The sequence below is a fragment of the Nematolebias whitei genome, chromosome 22 (genome assembly GCF_014905685.2).
Source record: "Nematolebias whitei isolate Nwh7 chromosome 22, NemWhi1, whole genome shotgun sequence".
NCBI classification, from domain to species: Eukaryota; Metazoa; Chordata; class Actinopteri; order Cyprinodontiformes; family Rivulidae; genus Nematolebias; species Nematolebias whitei.
Genome location: NC_056519.1, coordinates 24964530 through 24985727, shown reverse-complemented (window position 1 = coordinate 24985727; position 21198 = coordinate 24964530). Strand labels below are relative to the sequence as shown.

At 38.4% G+C, this 21198-nt stretch overlaps 1 protein-coding gene across 1 annotated transcript in view; it reads right to left on the bottom strand.

Annotated features, from left to right (window-relative positions):
* nav3 (neuron navigator 3) overlaps window positions 1–21198 on the bottom strand; it is a 334495-nt gene that overhangs the window by 182088 nt on the left and 131209 nt on the right. The window contains exon 2 of the mRNA XM_037696241.1: window positions 1919–1991. Within this exon, the coding sequence (XP_037552169.1) occupies window positions 1919–1991 (73 nt within the window). The remainder of the gene's footprint in view (window positions 1–1918; window positions 1992–21198) is intronic.

Genomic DNA, 21198 nt, shown 5'->3' with positions numbered 1-21198 from the left:
CCATTGTTAGGCTGATGGTCCTTCTTGAGCATGTGATCAGCTGGTTTTGGTTGTCAGCAGCAAAACTGGTTGATCCACTCTGAGAAGGTGCTATTTAAGAGACTGAGCTGAATACAGCACCTCAGACTGAGGAAGTCGTTCAGATGAGAGACGAAACGTTTCTACAATTTTTTATTTTTTGAGCCTATCCAGAGGACCAGATTTAACTTTTTTAGATATTAGGATAAAGCTATAAATGACGATCAGCACAACACAAGGGTTAGTCTTGACAGGTCAGGATATTAAATCCTGTGGTTAAATAAAAAGCAGCAGCACTTTTTTCTTCAAGACTTTTCAAATCTCATTCATAAAAGTTTTTAAGTTATGTTAATGAGTTGAGAGTTACAGGTTTATAAGACATTGCTATAACAGTCATACTAATAAGGCCGTTAAGGTCACATGTGTCACTGACCTACCCACCTATCCTTTGAGTTGTTTGGGTTGTTATCATTTATGGAACGTTTTCTTACAAGGTGAGCCATTTTGGTCACATGTTTCAAGCATTGGCATGTATCAAAGCTGGACACCACCTGGACACAGAATCCTATAAGCTGAAGCTAAAACAGGAACAGGATGGTCCTAGTATAAGTTTAAAGATTAAGTATAAAAAACACAACACAGCATCTCCCATATACAGCATCCTTCTGGCTTCAGTTGAAAGAGAGGTCAGGAACATATGGTTTATAATATATGTTGCTGGTTTCAAAGTGTGAACAGTTAAAAAACCACCTGCAGAGAAAAGTCAAGGCAGCACTATAGGTGTCTGAAAGATGGAACGACTGCAACTCCTAACTAAGGATTAGAACTGAGGAAGCCTTTTAGATGAGAGCTGAAACATCTTCAAGAACAGAGAAGTCCTGTTGTCTTTGATTTAGGCACTTAGAACCACGGGTATCAGGCCTGTGAGGTTGTTGTCACATTCAAGGCCATAGTTTAGACAAGTAGGCAATTATGCTTCAAATACTTGATAGACAAAACAACTCCAATACATGGGGGGTCCACACTCCAGACATGTGATAACCACACTACCCCAAGCTTCACCCAGGACCCCAACACGCTGCTATAACAAGAAACCATTACAAGCTTGGTAAGATTAGTGCATGCTCAAAACCATCATGGACCAATCAAACTCTGTTGACTGTAACAGGAAGACCGCAGCATTCCTAATACTGGACTGAACACCCAACAAAGACCCTGCAGAGACTGATTTTTTTTTACATAGTTGTGAAGTCATCTATCGTAAAGAGGGCCTTAATGTCCCTTTTGTCCTTTAATCAGTTGACTATTACATTTACAATCTCTCTGATTTGTTGGTACAAAAAATAGTGATGATTATTAGAAACCTGAAGAAGGGTTTCTCTAATGCCTCTCTTGATCAACCAAAAAAAAAGTATATTCTGGGGGAAAAATGCCACAAATCTGTAAGTGGCTATTTCAGACCAGGTTATGAGCAGGAGGGATTATGAAAACATGTTGCTAATATGAAAAGAAGACTTAAAACAAATGTGACTGCCCATGTCATACAATACAATTGTAAAGAGACAGTCTAAAGAGAAATCTATATTTCTAGTTTTTAACCAGCCTAAGCCATAGGATAAGCTATGAATCCTGAAACTGTATTCTCTGTCAAAGTACCAATGTCGTCAATACTATTGAGTTTTGGAAACAAACTGTAACCAGGTTTCTCAAGAAGTTTGGTAGTTTGAAGAAATGGAAAGCTACCCACTGAGGCTCAACAAATAATGGCGAGGAAAATTTCTGTTAAAATTTTAGAAAAATATAACAGACAGATTCTTCCCCCATGGCTTTTTTATTTGTTTAAAAAAAAACAAAAAAACTTTTATTGTATAATTAGGTGCAAATTGTTGTTTCTTCTTACCTTCTGCTGAGAGCCCTTGTACGTTCACTCCTCTGGCATCCAAGAAACTGAGGCAGGCGTCCACATTCTCAATCTGCCAAGGAGAAGACAGACAGTCAGCATAAAGGACAGACGCAGCAAGAATGTGACAAAACTTCACATTCATTGAGCCAAAATGTCTTGGGTTATGGGGCTGAAAGGAAGGGGCAGATCAGCATTATTACCCATAAAGCACATCATTGTGTGATCATTACAGACCAACCCACAACCTTGGAGCCCCGGCTGCATGACATACTGACCGCAGTGTGTTACCACCTACTCAACCACGTGCACATCACACGGACACACACCCATAAGTACACACAATGCCAGTGAAATGAATGCAAATCAATTTTAGTAAACAACAAATGCCCACTCAAGAAACATTGATGCAGAAAACGCAAAACTGCAGATGCGCACAAGAAGTGGCATAAACATATACGATCAACTCAGCAATCGTTTCATTATGAGCTAGTTTCAGTTCTACAAAGATACTTAGAGGTTGTGTTTGTGATGGGGATTTTTGCCTTCCATGACAATGGTTTTGCAGGCGGCTTCATTAGCATGGCAACTGGCGGCCAGCACCCAACAGGGGGTCTTTTATGACAGGGTTGAAGGTCATAGTGTTCGGTCTTAGTGCAGTGTGTCAGTGACACAACATGGGGCAGACGGGGCAACTCAGCTAGATGTTCATAAGACAACGATGATTCATGAGCCTCATCTATCCCTCAGCATGCTCTCTTGCTCACTTTTGAAGGTTTGCTAACTTGTATATCGTTTTAATACAAAAATAACGTCTTTGCAGAGACAAAAAAAATGCCATATTAGCACACACGCTGTTAGTTTTTACACATTGTCTTGAAATGTTTTCTTAGACAAATTATTCATCAAGTACAAAAGACAAAGGTTTGACATTTACACACACACACAAGTGGAAAATGTGGGTTGCATGGTGGAGCAGTTGGTTGCCACTGCTGCCTTTCAACAAAAAGGCCCCGAGTTTGACTCCCAGCTGGAGCTGTTCTGTGTTGAGGTTACATGTTCTCCTAGAACTCAATAGATAACCTTCAGTTTTCTTTTCATATCTGAGCCTACCTAGCTATTAGTTGAACCACAAAAAATGAGAAAACTTTAGGAACTTTAGGTTCATACTGATGTCATGGTACCTCTCTTTTTGTCACAGGGGTATGTATCACAAACACATACATCTTGATTTTTCAAGACACACATTGGTTAAATAAATACCTGCAATACTATCTTACTTAGGACCTGTTTAGTGAAGTTGTATCACATTGCACAGTTGACCAATATTTTAAAGAAAGTCATTGTTGCTCCGGGTTTTTCTGCTTTGACCTCTGCCTTAAATACACTGCCAGTGACTCTCTTGCAAAACCCGATGACGAGGAAAAGGAGGAGAACGAGGAAGCACCACTCGAGCAGATACTGAAAGAGTCTTCCACTCACTCAGTAGCTTGAAAACTCCAAGCAGTCCACAAGATGGCTGACAGAATATTACTATAAAGTAAACTTTGTATATGGTGCAATATACTTATTAAATTACACTTTTCTTGATATTTTTTTTGTCTTCTTTATTGTAAAAGTTGCGGACAACTAAATTTGGCAGACCAGCAGATTCAGTCAGATTCTGTCCGCTGGCTAACCTGTAAGATTTCCTTATGTCTGGTAACAATAAATAATACAGCTGGTATGTACCTGGTCATTATGAGAAAACATTCAAGGTACTTATGGTACTTTCAGGGTGACATGAAAGGTACTTTTGGAGTAACACACAAGGTTCTTATGTGGTAACATACATGGAAATTACTGGGTCATATACAGGCTGTATGTTATCCAGTAAGTACCCTGAGTTTAACCCAATACGTACCCTGTATGTTACCCTGAAAGTACTGGGAATGTATTCAGTAAGCACCCTGTATGTTTCCCATAAATATTGGGCTGTATTGCACTTCGCTACGTGGTTCTCAAACTTTTCAGCTTCCAAACCAAAACATAGTTCTCTAGGCCAAATGAACAAAGAACTAATGAAAATACAAACAACATCCATCAAACTATTTTAATCCATTTTAAAACATTATTTTTTTATTTCTTGCAACATTTAAGTCAAAATGATGATGCTAGCTAAGGAAACCAGCTGACTCATTGAATCTTCATGAAATGTCCCGCGCTCTCTTTTGGTGTTGAACCAATGGATCTGAAATCAAATTTTACTTTGCTGTGTGAGCAGAAGAGCAGAGTGTATTGATTAGTGATTAGCTTTTCACTGCAGAGGGTATTTATGAACTGATACATCTGATTTGTAAATAGCTATAGTGTCATTAGTTTAGGCCTCTCATAATAAATCGTGCCTAAAAGTTATAGTCAAGGAAAATGATTATCGTATTAAATAGGCAACACACTCTAATATCTTCCTAATAAGAAAAATCTTAAGGTGTTCTAAACATGCGCCTGTAGACATCGCCATGACTGCAAAAAAAAAAAACATTGATTTTTTTTATTTTTATGTTGAAATATCATTTAAAGTAAAGGGGACATAAGAGAGTTTTAGAATTTTTCTCTTTATTAATAAATTAAATTTGAGTTTTTCTGTACATAATTAGTTAAAATTCTGTATATAGTCATTCCTTTCTATTATTGTTATTATTAAAGTGTTGCTGCCTGTGCTTGTGTGTCTGTTATGACTATATTTTGTGAACCATGTGGCAGATATTAATGGATCTTACAGAAAGTAATCACCACATGTATATATCTAGAACTGATCAACATTTAATAACAATATTTAAGACGGCCAGCACAATAAACTGGCATGAAAATAAAATTACAGATAGTGACCCAAGATTTGACATGGTAGTAGTAGAGACTGAGCCCCAACACATATTTTGAGTGTTAACAGAGCGCACAAGATCTATTTTTTTATTTAGAAATTAATAATTAGAGTTAACTCTGCCTGTTAGCAAAATATCTTATAAACCCTTGAATGGATTTTAATAAAACTTTCAGGAAATATTCAATGATTGAACATCTACAACTGATAAAGCTTTGCAACAAATTAATTTTGAGACAGCCACTACAGCTAACTGACCTTAGAAAACAAAAATAGCTATAATTCAGTCAATTATACTGATGTTAACCTAAACTTTGTCGTGGTCGTAGCTGAGAATCATCCCCAACACATACTTCAAATTCTACTCATTGGGCAAAGTCTTTGCTTAAAAAAATTAGCATTAACTTTTGGAAAACAACCTGTTTTTCTTTTAGCAAAATAATTCATGAACCAGTGGACAGACTTTATTCAAACTTTCAGAAAATATTCATTAGATTTGCATCTACAACTTTCTAAGTTTTGAAGTCAATTGATGTCAAGACGGCCACCACAGCTGTTTTACTTTAACCAACAAAACAGGCTAAAACTCAATTTTACCATTATTCAGCTAAAATTGGTAGATGAGCAGGAGCAATTCTAGAATCTGATCTTTGGGGGTGCTTAGCCCCCCAGTACTGACAGTGGCTCTTGGTTTGAATAATGCACCACATGGTGTGGTTTTTGAGAAGTGTAAAATCTTACAGCAGCTGGTATTCCCAGGAAGTCTCTCATCCAAGTACTGATCAGGCCCGATCCTGCTTAGCTTCTGAAATCAGGTGTGTTCAGGGTGGTATGGCCATAAACTAGGATCTGTGTCACACAAGTAGGACTTTTAAAGGATCATAGCAAAGACATGGAGAGTCCTCCTGCTCCTGCAGGTAAGGGGCGTTTATCTTCGGGACAAATTGAGGTCGCCTGTTGGTCAGTTGCTGACATGCCTACTGGATGCCTGAATTGACAATGATGAGAATCCGACTCGTGCAAAAAACTCATATTTTACTGGCCCATTTAAGACTGTCATCACTTATCCCATATTTATTCCAAATTTATTCAGTATCATTATTATTATTATTATTTATTCATTCATTTAAAAGAAGAAAAACAAATTCATCCAAAAAAAAAAAAACATTGAATGAAAAGGGTGCAGAAAGAAGAAACTAATTCTTAAAATATCTGCCCCTTATTTAAAAAAAAAATACAAAACAACTACAAAAAAACAATAACCTACACTTGATCAATCTCCAAATTGAAAACAAAAAAAACATCAGGCATCCTTCATCAGTCACCATACCTTCCCAACAACTTTAACTTAATCATATTTTTAAACATATGAATTGTTTTTGAAATTTTTATGGCAATATCAAAGTAATTCCATAATCCTATTCCCTGAATTACAACGCAGCTCCTTCAGATTAGTTCTAAATGGAGGTTTTACAAACATTTACATTCACTTAAAGTTATAATGATTCTCTTTTTATTTTTATTTTTACAAATTTTAATTGAATATTTGGTGGTCATTTTTTAATGAGCTTTATCCATGACTTGTAAAGTATTATATTCAACCAAATAATTAAATTTTAATAAATTCAACTGATGAAATAATATATATTTGTTGGGTGACCATTGCACTTCCTACTAATAATTCTTACAGCTCTTTTTTTATAAAATGAAAATAGGATTTGTAATTATTTTACATGCTTTTCACCAAACCTAAATACAGTAGATTAAATATGAAACAATCATTTTATTATACAATATATACAACGTTTTGTCATTCAAAAACTCTTTTACTTTATACAGTAATGCAATTGATTTTTCTATTTTTATTCTGAAGTATTTTACATGAGATTTCCATGTCAGCTTCTCATCAATAACGACACTCCAAAATTTTATTTCATTAATTCTGAATTTCAATACTATGAATCTTAAATGAGACTTCGATAATTCTTTCTATTATTAAATATCATGTAGTTTGTTTTTTTTCCAAATTTAATGATAACAAGTTGGAACCAAGTTTATATTTTTTCTGAATTCTGCCTGTATCATCTCTAACATCTATTCAATGTCTTCCCCCGAACAAAAAAATATGGTATCATCTAGAAATAAAACACACTTCAAATGCCCTGACACATCAATCAGATCATGCACATACAAAATAAACAACTTATGTCCCAACACAGAGCCCTGAGGAACTTCACATCCATTAACACAAAATTCTGATCTTACATTGTTTACATGTGCAAAATGTCTCCTATTATTCAAATAACTGGATACCCACTGTAGTGCTAATCCTCTTATGCCATATTTATACCGTTTTTCAAGGTGAATGTTGTGGTTAATAGAGTCAATGTTACGGTGAGTCTAAGGTTTGAAAACTGAGTTTCGGTACAAAATCCTAATGATGGTTTCTTAATTTTTCAGGGGTGCCAAGTTAAAATTTAGGGGTGCTTGAGCACCCTCCAAAAAGAGACTAAAATTGCAAGTAGCTGAAATACATTCACAGCACATACTCCAAGCAAGGCATCTGGTGATATTGCATTAGATCATGCATAATTCTTTTTTTTAAAGGTTTGACCAAAATAGCCACAACAAATGTGAGAACAAGTCCACAAGAAAAAGTCATATTCATACAGTCCAACACGATCCCAGTTTCAGCAATCAGCCTCGAGCTTCTCTTCTCTTGACATATGTGTTTATGCCAGTGGTATCAGCAGGGGCACTATGGCACATGAATTCACACACAGACTTTCTCCATCTGCCAAACACCACCACCACCCTCATCCGCCACTTCAAAACACCAAACACCTTTTTTTTCCTCACATTAGGCACCAAATAACCTTATATGTGGGCTTCCATATTCTTTGCCCACATGCTGCACTCATCGATTTGACACATGTGCTCCGGTGCTTTCGTGTTTGATTATCCCACACACATTCTCAGAAGTTTAGATGTGGAAAGACATGTGCTGAGCAGCGTTTCTGAATGCTCATTACCCAAGTCTTAATTAGATCAGGTTATGTAATATGTAATCAAACTAGAATCATACCAGTGGTTTTTATAAAGAGACACTTCAATCTGGTTCATTTGATTAAGCTAAAATATTTACAGAAAAAAGGCCACAATGGAGCTTTGTACATTTTTTCTTCAAACTGCATGTGTGTTTTTGAAGCCTGATTTAATAGCTATTAAGACATTAAAAGAAGTGAACTCAAACACACTGTAAATCTTTTTAGTTGGATACCAATCGGTGTCTGTTAAACAAAAAGACCCACATCACTAAAGCAAGCAGTGAGTCAAGCTCTTCTTTCTCTCATTCCTCCAAAAGCAGATCTCTGAAGGTTTTAGACAAAATTGCTGTTTAGTATGCATTAACTCAATAATGACACAAATTAGCAGAATGTTGTTCCGAGACAACAATGACATTATTGTTCTGATGGATTCTGAGGAATTTAATTGGTGCTTGGTTTGTCTTTGTGGACTTTTAAAGGATCATAGCAGAGACATGGAGAGTACTTCTGCTCCTGCAGGTAAGGGGCGTTTATCTTCGGGACAAACTGAGGTCGCCTATTGGTCAGTTGCTGACACGCCTACTGGATAACGGCTTATACAGGAACCAACGTCATTTTTTGTCAAGTTTGGACCCAAGCTGGCATGAGACACATCTACAGATGTCTTTAAGAATAAAGGAAGTAGACAAACTTTAACAAAGTAGTAGTAGTAGTAACAGGAAGACAGATGTGAAATACAAATAGAGAAAAAGACATTTGCCAAAGCCTGGAAAAATACAAGAGGGAGCTGTTAAATCTTTGTGATGATCCGTTTACGTCTCATTACATTGCAAATCAAAGTATCATCTTTCAAATTACACTTGAAGCAAAAGCATTATGGCTGAAGACCACAAGACTGTATTTTCCAGCATGATGGATAGTTTGTGTGTGTTGTATACAGTTTTGTGCATTATGCATAGCCTCAGTCTGTACAGTTGATTCTGTAGACATTGTCCTTTAGCAAAAGGAAGGGTAAGAGCATTGTATGGCACAAAAACTGAGCTCTGAGGTTTGAGTTGAGACTGTAAGTCATTATGACATTGTCACTCACTCCAAACTCTCAAGCATGGCTCACCTTCAAGCCTCGTCCAGTTTTCCATGTAGGACATTGGGATTTTCATTGGGTGTCCAAGCCCAGACTAGAGTCTAAATCAGGCAGTGGAATAATCCACATCAAAATCAGCTAGCTATTCTCACTTTGTTCTAAATGTACACCGTGGTATTCTTGTTGCTTTGTTCACCTACTGTATGTGTTTTTTTGTAATTGTTTTGGTCCTGTCTAAACCTGTTACTGGCTAACAGACTCTCCTCCCTTGTCAACCTTCACTTTGCTCAAGTGGAATAAACCTCCAGATCTTGCAGTCACAGTTATCGGCGAGAGCCCTTGCTCCAAACAGGATGGGCTTTTTATGGTGATTTAGAGTTCTAGCACATACAGCCTTTATTTTAAATTACTTTTTCACAGCCCTTGATTTGGATCTTAGGTTTCTGACAAAACCCTGGCAGAGTGTTGGTGAGTCAAGCTCCTTTTTGTAGCTTTACCATTTTACTGTCCTCACATGAACACACAGAGAACTACTAGGTGTGCTGAAGAGTAGTAACTGATTTCAAGTACAGTTTGTTATCAAGCACAAGACAACTATTTTGCTTATTTTAGTGGGAAAGTACTTGCTTTCAACAGGAGCCATACACAAAATGAGTGGTAAAATACAATAAAGGATGTGTTGCTGTTCAAGGACTTAAGTAAACATGATCCCTAACCTAAGCTGAACCCCTACACAGGAAAGAGTTGTGAATCAAGAACCATTGGAGGCATGTTATATGACATTGTGGTGTTGGCATGGAGCAAAATGAGACATCTGCCATTCTAAAGCCCTCAGTTGGCTGGTCATTAAGACCTACTGTCATCATTTTGTCTCTCCTACATGCTGTGATGCCAGCTTCTTCTCCTAAAGACTGTTGTGGCTATGTTACTACCTACTGTACCTTGGTGGCTCAGAGACATAACAGAGGTGGGTTGACTTCAAGCCACCCCCACCCCAAATGGCTTCCCTTCATAAAACCCAACTTAAAAGTATTTGTGAAACACAGAAATTATGTTAGATGGAGAGAGCCTCTTGTCTTCATCATGAAGGTTACTGGATGTCAACCTACCCAAGAAGTTTTTTTTTTTTTTTTTTGATGACTTAAATCATGTCCTGACAGGACAAGATGTGAAGAGATCTTTTTTGTAATACCACTATCCACCCTCGTGGCTTTTTTCCCTTTTCTATCTCAAAGTATTCTGAAAAGGATAAGAGGCCGCGCTCTCAAAGAGCAGCAGCTACGTGCACTCCGCCCATCTTTTGGACGACTGTACGGACATATTCTAGCTGTATCTCGGTACAATGATAATAAAGCTTATTCTGATTCTGAAGGCACATGGGTTTGATTTAAACAAACAACACTTGAGGAATTGAGCACCTTACAGTTCAGCAGGAGAGTCCATTGAAAGTGTAATGTCAAACGTTTGAACTAATCCGTGAATCAGATTGAATCAGATAATCTTCACATCTCTAGTCTAGACAAGTCCAGCCCAGGTGACATGGGTCACTATTGCTCACTACTATTGTCGCTTTTCCATTGATAAGTGTGACTCCATTCGGCTCTCGTCTTATCGGTTCTTCTCAGGTGTAGGTGATTTGCCACTGTGACTTGTTTCCCTGCTCTGTGGGTGAGACTGTCAGTACAAAGTGGGCGGTATCGTACCAGGTCATTATGTCATGGCCACTTCGCCCATTGCGGTCCATAATCGCCCTGTAATCAGACTTCAGTTTCTTTAGCTTATCCTGGCACTGCTTCTAAATTTGGGTGTTGTACCATCACTCTGATATCTCTCTGTAAATATGTTCATTTCTTATGCCACTATCCATCAACACGATCAGAGAAGAAACGGAGGTTCAGATGTAGTTTGCAGTTTTGCTGGGTGGGTCATCCAGTGATGTAGCGCCGCTGACCAGTCAACGGCTGCTGTCCTCTTACATCAAAATGGTCATCTTGGTGTAGTCTTCTTGGAATTACAAACAAGGTAGTCCTATAAACCAGGCTGAGTGGGAGTGGGCACTGGCAGTGGGAGGGTCCTTAACTGGTGCAGTGTGGTGTGAAACCAATGAGACACCGATGAGATACTGTGGCAAAGTGCCATAAGTTTATTTCATCACAAACGGTTAACCTAACATGGAGCTGTGACAGAATTCTAGTATTAAAATCCTCACAGATACAGGAGACCATACAGAAATGCTCCAGTTGAATATTAAACCAATACATTTCTTCTCACAAAACCTTTTTTTTTTTTAAATAGAATCATCTGATTTATCTAACTTTAAGCTACATAATGTTAATCCATAGTCTGTACCAATAGCTGTCAAATCAAATTACTTTTTAAAAATCTGGGTTCAAACTATATTTTTACACTCTTTCTCCACTTTGGTAAAACTTGGTGAAATATATAATGAGACAACATATGCAGCCTAATACCCGTTAGTCCTCATAGCACATGAGACGTGTTCAGTGGCCCGTCAGGCCTCCCTTGGGGTTTTAGGTTACATATGTAAGATGAATGTAAGTGGAAACGGTTATCCCTTGGATAGAACTGTCAGAAACAAACAGGCCAAGATTTCAATTGCTACTTCATGCCAAATAAGAAAAAAAAACCTTGTCAAAAGAGTAAACTAGGCGTTAGTAGCCTGTAGCATGAGTGCTGCTCAATAATTGAAGGGTTTTTCTTAAAATTGTTGTACTGAGCATGCACTGGAAAATAGAAGCCAACTTAAATCCATAATTCACGTTTCCAAAATCTCGACTGACTCAAGTTTCAAACCAGAACTATTATAGGAGTATGTCTTGGTTTGCCTCAGTTAACACCAACTGACATGTTGTTTTTCTTTTGATTTGACTTTATTTTGAACTCAGAGATCAATTTCGTATTTACGGTCAGCGTGCATGAATCAGTTGTCACTATCTTTAAAATTTAACAAATTTGTTTGGATGGCTGTAGCTGATTTAGGAACACTCAGCAGGGACTGCTTTTGTGTGTTACCTGTGGAAACTACAGGAACAAAGAGCTTATTTGGCATGTACGGCAACTTTCTGAACTTTTATTTGGCTCACGGTGGAAATCAAAGATGAACGATGAGTCAGGTGAATCCAAATAAATCATGAACACACAAGCCACTGTATTATCTTCAGCTTCTCCTCCAGCAAATTAAAATCAATAACAGCTGCAGACTTTCTGTCTTAAAGTTATATTTTCTTTTCACACCGTGTAAAGAAGCTTAAGAAAATTAAAGGCACACTTTTTTTGTCATATTAATCTCAGCACATAAAACATAAAGAAGCAAAGCATATCACAGATGTTTTTTTTTTTGTTTTTTTTTTTTACATTCATTACGTGGAGAAATTTGTATCCAAACAATTTCTAAAAAGAATGGGTCAATTCATTGGACCCAAATTGTGATGACAATACGATATACCATACCATACCATACCAATTTATTTATATAGCACTTAAAACAGCAACAAGGCCAACCAAAGTGCTGTACAAAAGAACACAAACATGCACAGCGAACAGGAAAACATAAAATAGAAATACAGATACAAATAGCAGCAGAAGCTAACTAAAATGGCCAACAGAGTAGAGAACAGACCGGACCAAAACAAATCACACCGTGTTAAAGGCAAGCGAATAGAAGTGGGTCTTCAAGCGAGACTTAAAGACTGAGAGTGTGGGAGCCTGCCGGACACTCAGTGGCAACTCATTCCACAGTCGTGGACCTGCAACAGAGAAAGCCCTGTCACCTCTGAGCTTACGACGGGTTTCTGGGACTGAGAGAAGCATCTGGTCTGTTGACCTCAGAGAGCGCGGTGGGACATATGGCTGCAGAAGATCAGTGAGATAGGATGGGGCGGAACTGTTCAGTGATTTAAAAACGTACATGAGAATTTTGAAATGGATCCGAAGGTGAATGGGTAGCCAGTGCAGGGAGGCCAAAACTGGCGTGATGTGCTCTCTATAGCCTGTACCAGTTAAAAATTGGGCTGCAGCATTTTGGACCAGTTGTAGACGAGCAATGGAGGACTGACTGATTCCAAACAGAAGTGAATTGCAGTAATCAAGCCTAGATGTTATGAAGGCGTGGATCACTGTCTCGAGGTTCTTTTTGTTGAGTATAGGCTTCAGCTTAGACAGCCGTCTCAGCTGAAAAAAACAGGATTTGACCATCCTGATGAGATGTGATGCAATATGATGTTAACTCACCACACCAGGTGATGATAGCTCAATGCTCTATTATATCTAGTATATAATGATGATACTACTGTACACATTTTACTATTGTTGTAGGGCATTTTTATATAGATGTATAAATGTCTATGAACTGACAAAATGCATTTAACCCTAACAATTGTACAGACTGGCCGGTCACCATCACAGACATCTACACCTCCAGATGAAGGAAGAGGGCCGCCTGCATCATGAAGGACCCCACTCACCCAGCACACACATTTTTTGCCCCGCTCCCCTCAGGCATTAAGTGTAGAACAACTAGACTGAGGAACAGATTCTACCCTGAAGCTGTTTGACTCATGAATCCCTAATCAGTATTAGCACTGTGAAAACAAATCACTGTGATGCCACTTGATTGTTGATATGTGCTGCTGATTATCCATGCTGCTGATCTCATGCTGCTGATTTATTTCTGCTCACACAGACTCATGTTTATGCTGCTGTTGTTTGGCGTATTGTTTTTGTACTATTAGTGCTTAGCGTATTTCTTAGTTCATATATTAGATCTTATTACTGTTTTTCTTTACAATTTATACCTTTGTTGGATGTAACTGGGACCCTGTGTACACACTTTCATTCCATGTACCACATGAGATGCAAATGACAATAAAGAGACCTTGACCTTGATAAGGTCACCGTGCCTCTCTGTCAAGTTGAAAAAAAAGCTGAGTTTAAAGACAAAGCTCTCATCCACTTTCCTACCATCACACCTACAAAGTGTGAATCATGACTGAAATAACAAGATCTTGAATAAATGCAACTGAACTTAGCTTCGTATGTAAGATGGCTAGGCTTAGCCTGACACATAAGGTGGGACGCTGCATCAATCGGTGGAAGCCCCTACTCCTCTGTGTTAAAAGGAGTCAGCTAAGGTGGTTTGGACATCTGATTAGGATGCCTCCTAGAAGCCTTCCTCTGAATATTGTCTGGGCAAGGACCCTTGGATGGAGAACCTGGTACAGACCCAGACTCCCAGGGTTTCTGCCATGGGAAGATCTTGGGATCCCCCAATATTAACTGGGGAGTAAGAGGGATGTCTGAGTTTCCCTCCTTGGCCTGCTACCTTCATACCTGGTTAAGTGGAAACACTGAATCGATTGACTGACATTTTTAGAGCATTACATTTTATGAAACAGTTTCTATCATGAAGGTTTAAAATCATAACTTGGAACTTGAAAGACAAAGAGTAGCAGCTTAAAGTGATTCTCTGCTCTGTCAGGGTTTGAAGCTTTAGCTTTCCCTCCATACCAAACAGAGCAGAGCTCTTTCATCATCCATGACCTCTCCATCAACTCCTCTTTTTACATCTGGGGGCTGACGTGTGCGCTTCCTCGGGTCTTGTCCTGAGCAGTCCACTGATTCGTCTTCTACCGTGCCCCGTCATCGCTGATGTATCTGAAGCTGACAGATTCTGACAGCAGATGAATCAAAATGGATCGAATAAAACAGTTTCAGAGCAGAGGGGAGGATGGGTTAACAGGTCCTGCCACATAATCCGGTCTTCATGACTCATCATGTCAAAATTCACAGTAAAGAATTTTTTTCATTTTTGACATCGGAGATAAAACTGTTTCATCATTGCCACAGTAACTGTAACCTCTAACCCTGTCTGGATTTTAATGGCTGTTAGCCTCAAATCTGTGGTTAGTGTATAATTATATTTATTTGTTTTACAGTCAGGGTTTAAATTCATCGCACCCTAAATGTTATGAAAGTGTTATTCATTAAACTTAAATTTCTAAATTTCATACAACAATTCCAAATTAAACTAGAACTGTCAGCAGTTATTACAGGGGTCCAAAACACTTGACACATGTTGACCCTGACTAATCTCATCCCCAGAACTCCTTCAACTTTGTGTACAACAGATTTGAAAATTTATAAGGAGAACATATCAGGTCTTAATGAGGACATAAGGTCTCAGGAGCTTATTTTTTTCTTCCAAAGACTAACGTATCTTTCTTCTTCTTTAGGTTTTTCAATTTTCATGAGTCTCCACAGCGAGTCATCCTCCTCCATCTCACTCTGTCCTCTGCATCCTCTGTCCTCACTCCAACTACCTCCATGTCCTCTCTAACTGCATCCATATGTCTCCTCTTTGTCTTTTTCCTATCAGCTGCATTTCTAATATCCTTCTACCAATATACCCACTGTCCCTCTGGACATGTCCAAACCATCTCAGTCTGGCCTCTCTAACTTTATCTCCAAGTCCTTCGACCTGTGCTGTACCTCTGATGACCTCATTCCTACTAGTCTCCATCCTTGTCACTTCCAAGGAAAACCTCAACATTGCCAGTTATTTCCCCTACAATTTTTGTCAGTCCTATTGAGAATATTACTCTTTGGTATTTTCTTTCTTCTTTTGACCTTTGCTTCCACCCTTTTATCACAAATCACACCTGAAACTTTTCCTCATCCGCTCCATCCTGCCTGTACCCTGTCAGCTCTTCACCACTCTTCCTGTTTTCCTAGACCAGGGGTCTGCAACCTTTATGATCAAAGAGCCATTTGTGCCCTTTCATTCACTAAATTAAATGTGTCCAGAGCCGCAAAAGCTGATATAGTTGTCATGAACTGGTGGCCCATGGACCACTTGTTTATTAAAGGGGTTTTTTTTCTGGCCAGTAGGCATAAGATTATAAAAACTAAAAACATCTCATTAACATTTATTGAGATTTTTACATTTTGAGACAAAAGAAAAGACTGGAATCATTCCATCCATCCATCCATCCATCCATTCATCAATCGTGCCCATTTCCAGCAGTCACTGTGCAAGAAGAGGCAGGGGACACCCTGGACAGGTCACAAGTCCATCACAGAAGGCTGGATTTTTGTAAACAATTTTTTCCCCCCAATTTTTTTAAAAACTAAATGAACTGTGCATGCTTATGTGATTTTGTTTTTATTGTGGAGAAACAGAGTATCCTACTTTTGAAGAAATAAAGCATAAAGTTAAAATGAGTATAATTTAACCTGTGTATTATTACTAGTATCCACATATTTGCAAAGGAAATGACAGGAAAACAGCTAAAACTAGTAATTTTTTGTTGTGGGTGTAACGTCCTATAAAATTCAGTTTTATGTTAATTTTGGTCAAAGCTTGGAAGAGCCGCTGTGGAGGGACCAAAGAGCCACATGTGGCTCCAGAGCCACAACTCACAGACCCCTGCCCTAGACAGTTGACCCTAAGTACTTGAGGTCCTGCACCTTTGTGACCTCTGCTCCTTAGCCTCACTGTTCCACCTGCCTCTCTCTCATTCACATGCATGGACTCTGTCCTGCAACATCTGACTATAGTTCCTTTTTTGTGTCATTTTTAACCACTTTTATTGTCTGTCCAAACAGGTCTGTCTTGTAAATGAGTCTTCGAGGCTCAATGTGACTTATCTATTTCAATAAAGGTTGAATGAATGAATGAAAAAGTGCCCACCTCCACCTCTCCAAATTCTCTTCCACATGTTCCCTATTCTCACCACAGATTATGCCATCTGCAAACACTGTCATCCATGGGGAGTCTTGTTAGTCTGTTCATTACCAGAGTAAACAAGAAGGGGCTCAGAGCCGTTACATAATGCAGTCCCACCTTCACCTTGAAGCATACACATCCACATTTAGGCATGCCATTCTCCATTACTACTGGTGGAGCCTCCTGCGATACAGTATGTCTTTAAAAATCCATCCATCCATCCATCCATTATCTTTACCCGTTTATTCCATTTTGGGTCACGGGGGTCGCTGGTGCCCATGTCCAGCAATCACTGTGCGAGGGGCGGGGTACACCCTGGACGGGTCGCAAGTCCATCACAGGGCCTCTTTAAAAATTCACAGGTAATTATTTGTACTTTTGGTTTGGTGGCATAAAAAAGATTTAGTCTGATTGGGCTTGTATCCAAGGGAAAGATGTACAAATTAGTTTTCCAACAATTTGCTTTTTTTTTTAAGAGAAAGTTCCTTTTTTTTTTTACTGTCAAATAATACAGACAAAATATTGCATAAATACATGCACACATGTACATAAATAGTATGGTTTTACTTATAGCACAACCCCTGGGCTGAGTTAAAACCCTTTTAATGATACAAAGTTCAGTATCATTGAAATGCATTTTGAAACAGAGTGGTTTTAAAATGTCATCAGTTGTAGATGCACTTCTAATGATTGTTGCACAATGAGAAGTACCTGGAGTACATGCTGACCATAATTCTCGGTTACAATGACAGCATCTTGAAATTCACTGAGCTACAGACACTTTGGGGCTGCTAATTTCAAATATTTGTGGTGGCCAACAAAACTGGGCTAATATACATTGATCAAAAAATAAACATAACACTTTTGTATTTGCTCCAATTTTTCATGAGATGAACTCAAAGATTTAAGACGTTTCTATACACAACAGGCATTTTTCTCTCAAATATAGTTCAAAAATATGTGCAAATCTGTGTTAGTGAGCATTCTCCTTTGACAAGATAATCCATCTACCGCACAGGTGTGGCATATCAAGATGCTCTTTATAGACAGCATGATTACTGCACAGGTGTGCCTTAGACTGACCACAATAAAAGGCCACTCAAAAATATGCAGTTTTACAGCATAATGTCACAGATGTCACAGGTTTTGATTCGTTCTCATCTTCTGACACCTCCCCTGACCTGTGTTCTGTCACGTTAAATGTGTCCAAGTAAACAAAATCAAAATGTATCAGTCATATCCAAATCATGTTAACTGTTTGAAGTAAATTTAAAGTGGACAATAAAAAATATAATGTGCAGTTACACACAATGGAAAGAACAAACTTGCAATTTCTTTGACAATCTTAAAAGTAACATTGCAAAAATTGTTCTTTTATTCTTATTCTAAAGTTTAACATGGATTGACATTGGCTGGAAGATTCAGCAGCTAACAGTTTTAGCATAAGTCAATGAAATTTATCATAGTAAACATTAGCATTGTGGCTAATGTGACCATGAATTACAACTCTTTTCAGGCTGCTACAAGAAAGAGTCCTATCTCTACCCACACTGTTTACTTCAAGTTAAATACAAAAATAGACTTACACTATGAAACATTAAAATATAAATTAAGTTCCTAGGTAGTCAACATTTCCACAATGTTTTGAGAGCTACTCTTCTAGGTGCTATATAGGACGTTTTGAGCTTGTTGGATTAGCACTCTTGGAGGAGATTTAAGGTTTTTAAAGGTTTAGCATGTGCTATCAATTTGCATAAACAACTTAATATTTGCAAAATAAACTTATTCATAGTGCAAAATGTAGTACATATAAAAAAATTAAGTGGCAAATGAAGTACTTGCTGATGAGGCTATAAATACAGGAATTACAAGCCAAAAGGTTTTACCCATAACACTAGCACCACCTGTAGGTGGACACATGTAGTTTAGTATTTTATTGCAGCAGACTTTGTTTTTTCTATGAAAACTTCTCAAAATCTCGGACAGTAAAAGCTAAATGACTGATTTTGTGGATTTTTTTAAGATCATATAGGCCACGCCCATTTAAATTGTACATCATTACCTTTTAGGTCTAAGCTGAAGTAATTGTTCTAAAGGTCAGTGCAAAATTTAATAAATATCCAATTAGCCATTTCTGAGGGGGGTCTGAGTGGATTGGGCTGCAGTATGACTTATGCTTATGGAAAAAAAATGGAACAGTTCAAAATGGTTTCATACTAAATACTGGATGCATGGAAATGCTGCTGCTTTACAGCTGTGTTCCTCTGCCTCAGCTGGAGTGTACCCCTAATGATTAATTTCAAGAAGCTGACACTTAGTTTATAGTATGAATTAACTTGGAGGGGGTCCATGGGACATCTGCGACACAGCAGTGTGCGAGTTCACATGTGTGTGTGTGAAAAAGCTGAGTGTGAAAAAAGTAGCTGAAAAATACAGGGTCAAACAAGATCATCGTGGATTTCAGGCTCCAAATAGTGACCTCATCGATTTCAATTTTGATCAGAACATTTTCCTTTGTTTTCATTGTTTAAGTCGGATCTCAATCAGCTGATGATGCAGGAGGAAAATGAAATGTTAGATGATGCAATGCACAGTAAAAGCATGTTTTTTTTCCCAATCTAAACATCAATTTCATTTCACGCTACTTGTTAACAGTTTTATTATAGGCACATTTTACAGCCATAATTGGCCAAACTAATCCACAATAAGATCAAATATACTCAGGAGATCCTTTGCACCGTTATTGCACAGATTTTTGCATCATGGTTGGTACTAAATTTGTTTTTGTAGCAAACCAATACATTCTTAAACAACTCAGAGCAAAAGAGATGTTTAAGGTGTTTAGTAGCATCACAATGGCAACAGATTCAGGACACTACATATTCTAATATAATTGGATTTTACCTCAACCTTGAATTAGCTGATTTCTCCTCCTTAATATAAAGGATTGCATTAAAGAAATATTGTTCTAGATAGTTATACTGTTCTGAGAGATGTTTCAGTGCCTTTAATATCAGATTATGCCAGATTTTACTGAACTTTCAAGTGGGGTACCTTAGCTTTCTGTTTGAGGCCAATTCTGCATTGACATTACAGTATAGACATATATAGACATTGCTGTATAACCATCCATCCATCCATTTTCTTTACCCGCTTATTCCATTTTGGGTCAGGGGGGTCGCTGGTGCCCATGTCCAGCAATCACTGTGCGAGGGGCGGGGTACAACCTGGACGGGTCGCAAGTCCATCACAGGGCCACATAGAGACAAACAACCATTCACTCTCTCACTCACACCTAGGGACAATTTAGAGTTACCAATCAGCCTAACATGCATGCTTTTGGACTGTGGGAGGAAACCGGAGTACCCGGAGAAAACCCACGCATGCACGGAGAGAACATGCAAACTCCACCCAGAAAGGTCCCTGGACCGGGGTTTGAACCAGGGACCTGCTCGCTGAGAGGCAGCAGCTCTCTGTATAACCTTTTAAAGAAATTATTAACAAAATCATCAATGTGTTGCCTCACGGATAACATTCAACTATTCAAGTAAGTTCTCTGCTCAAATTCTTAACTACCTGTGGGATTTTAGGATTTGGTTAAATGATAACTCCATTTTGAGAACTCCGACCATAAAAGAGAAGTCAAGTCGAAGATGTTGGTTGACAGAACCGTAGCTTAAGATTGTAGAACTAGACACACAAACCTATAAACTGCCTGGGTTGATTACAAGAAGACATTGTGCTCAATACTATGCACATGAATGCTGGAGTGTTTAGAACTACAATATCAAAAGGACTCTAAAAACTTTCATATTGAACTCGATGGTTATTTGTCCCCACAACTGTTCTGCATAGGCCTGAATCCATTTGGCCAGATCTTTGCAAAAAGAGGCTACAGATATGGGTTCCAAAGTGAAAACAGCCAACTCCTGTACATCAAGTTGACTTGCCATCAAGATGTATGCCAACAATCATGAGTCCATGAGATCCACTTCACCAGGGTATACAGAAAGCAAAAAGAATGTAATTTGGACTGGGTAAAAGTGGCCAAATAATATCCAAGAGAGATCAGGTGATCACAACTGAAGGGGGTGGATTATCTGAAAGCAACATACAACAAAGAACAGCTAAAAAATACCTTAAAATCCCACAAGTAAAAATGTCTATGGGAAGTCAGCCACAGCCATGTACCTTCAAAAGTAAGACAGGTCCTGAAGAGCTAAATAGTAAAAACAAAAGTCATAACCATCAACACATTTGCCTTGCCAGACATTTGATACAGAGCTGGTATGATAGCATAGACAAAATAGGGAAACTGCTAAGTGAAGACAGCAGAAACCCAATGTGGAAGATGAACCATCATAGAAATGTAAGACCCTTCACAACATGTCAAGGAAGTGGCTGGACTCAAGAGTTCTGGATTCAAGGACAGCTCAAAGGCACTAATCACAGTAGCTCAAGAGCAAGAGAGTCCAGGGTCTACCACACTAGATAGGACTCAAGATGCCCCCAAAACAGTCCATCTCATAACAGAAAGATGTAAGA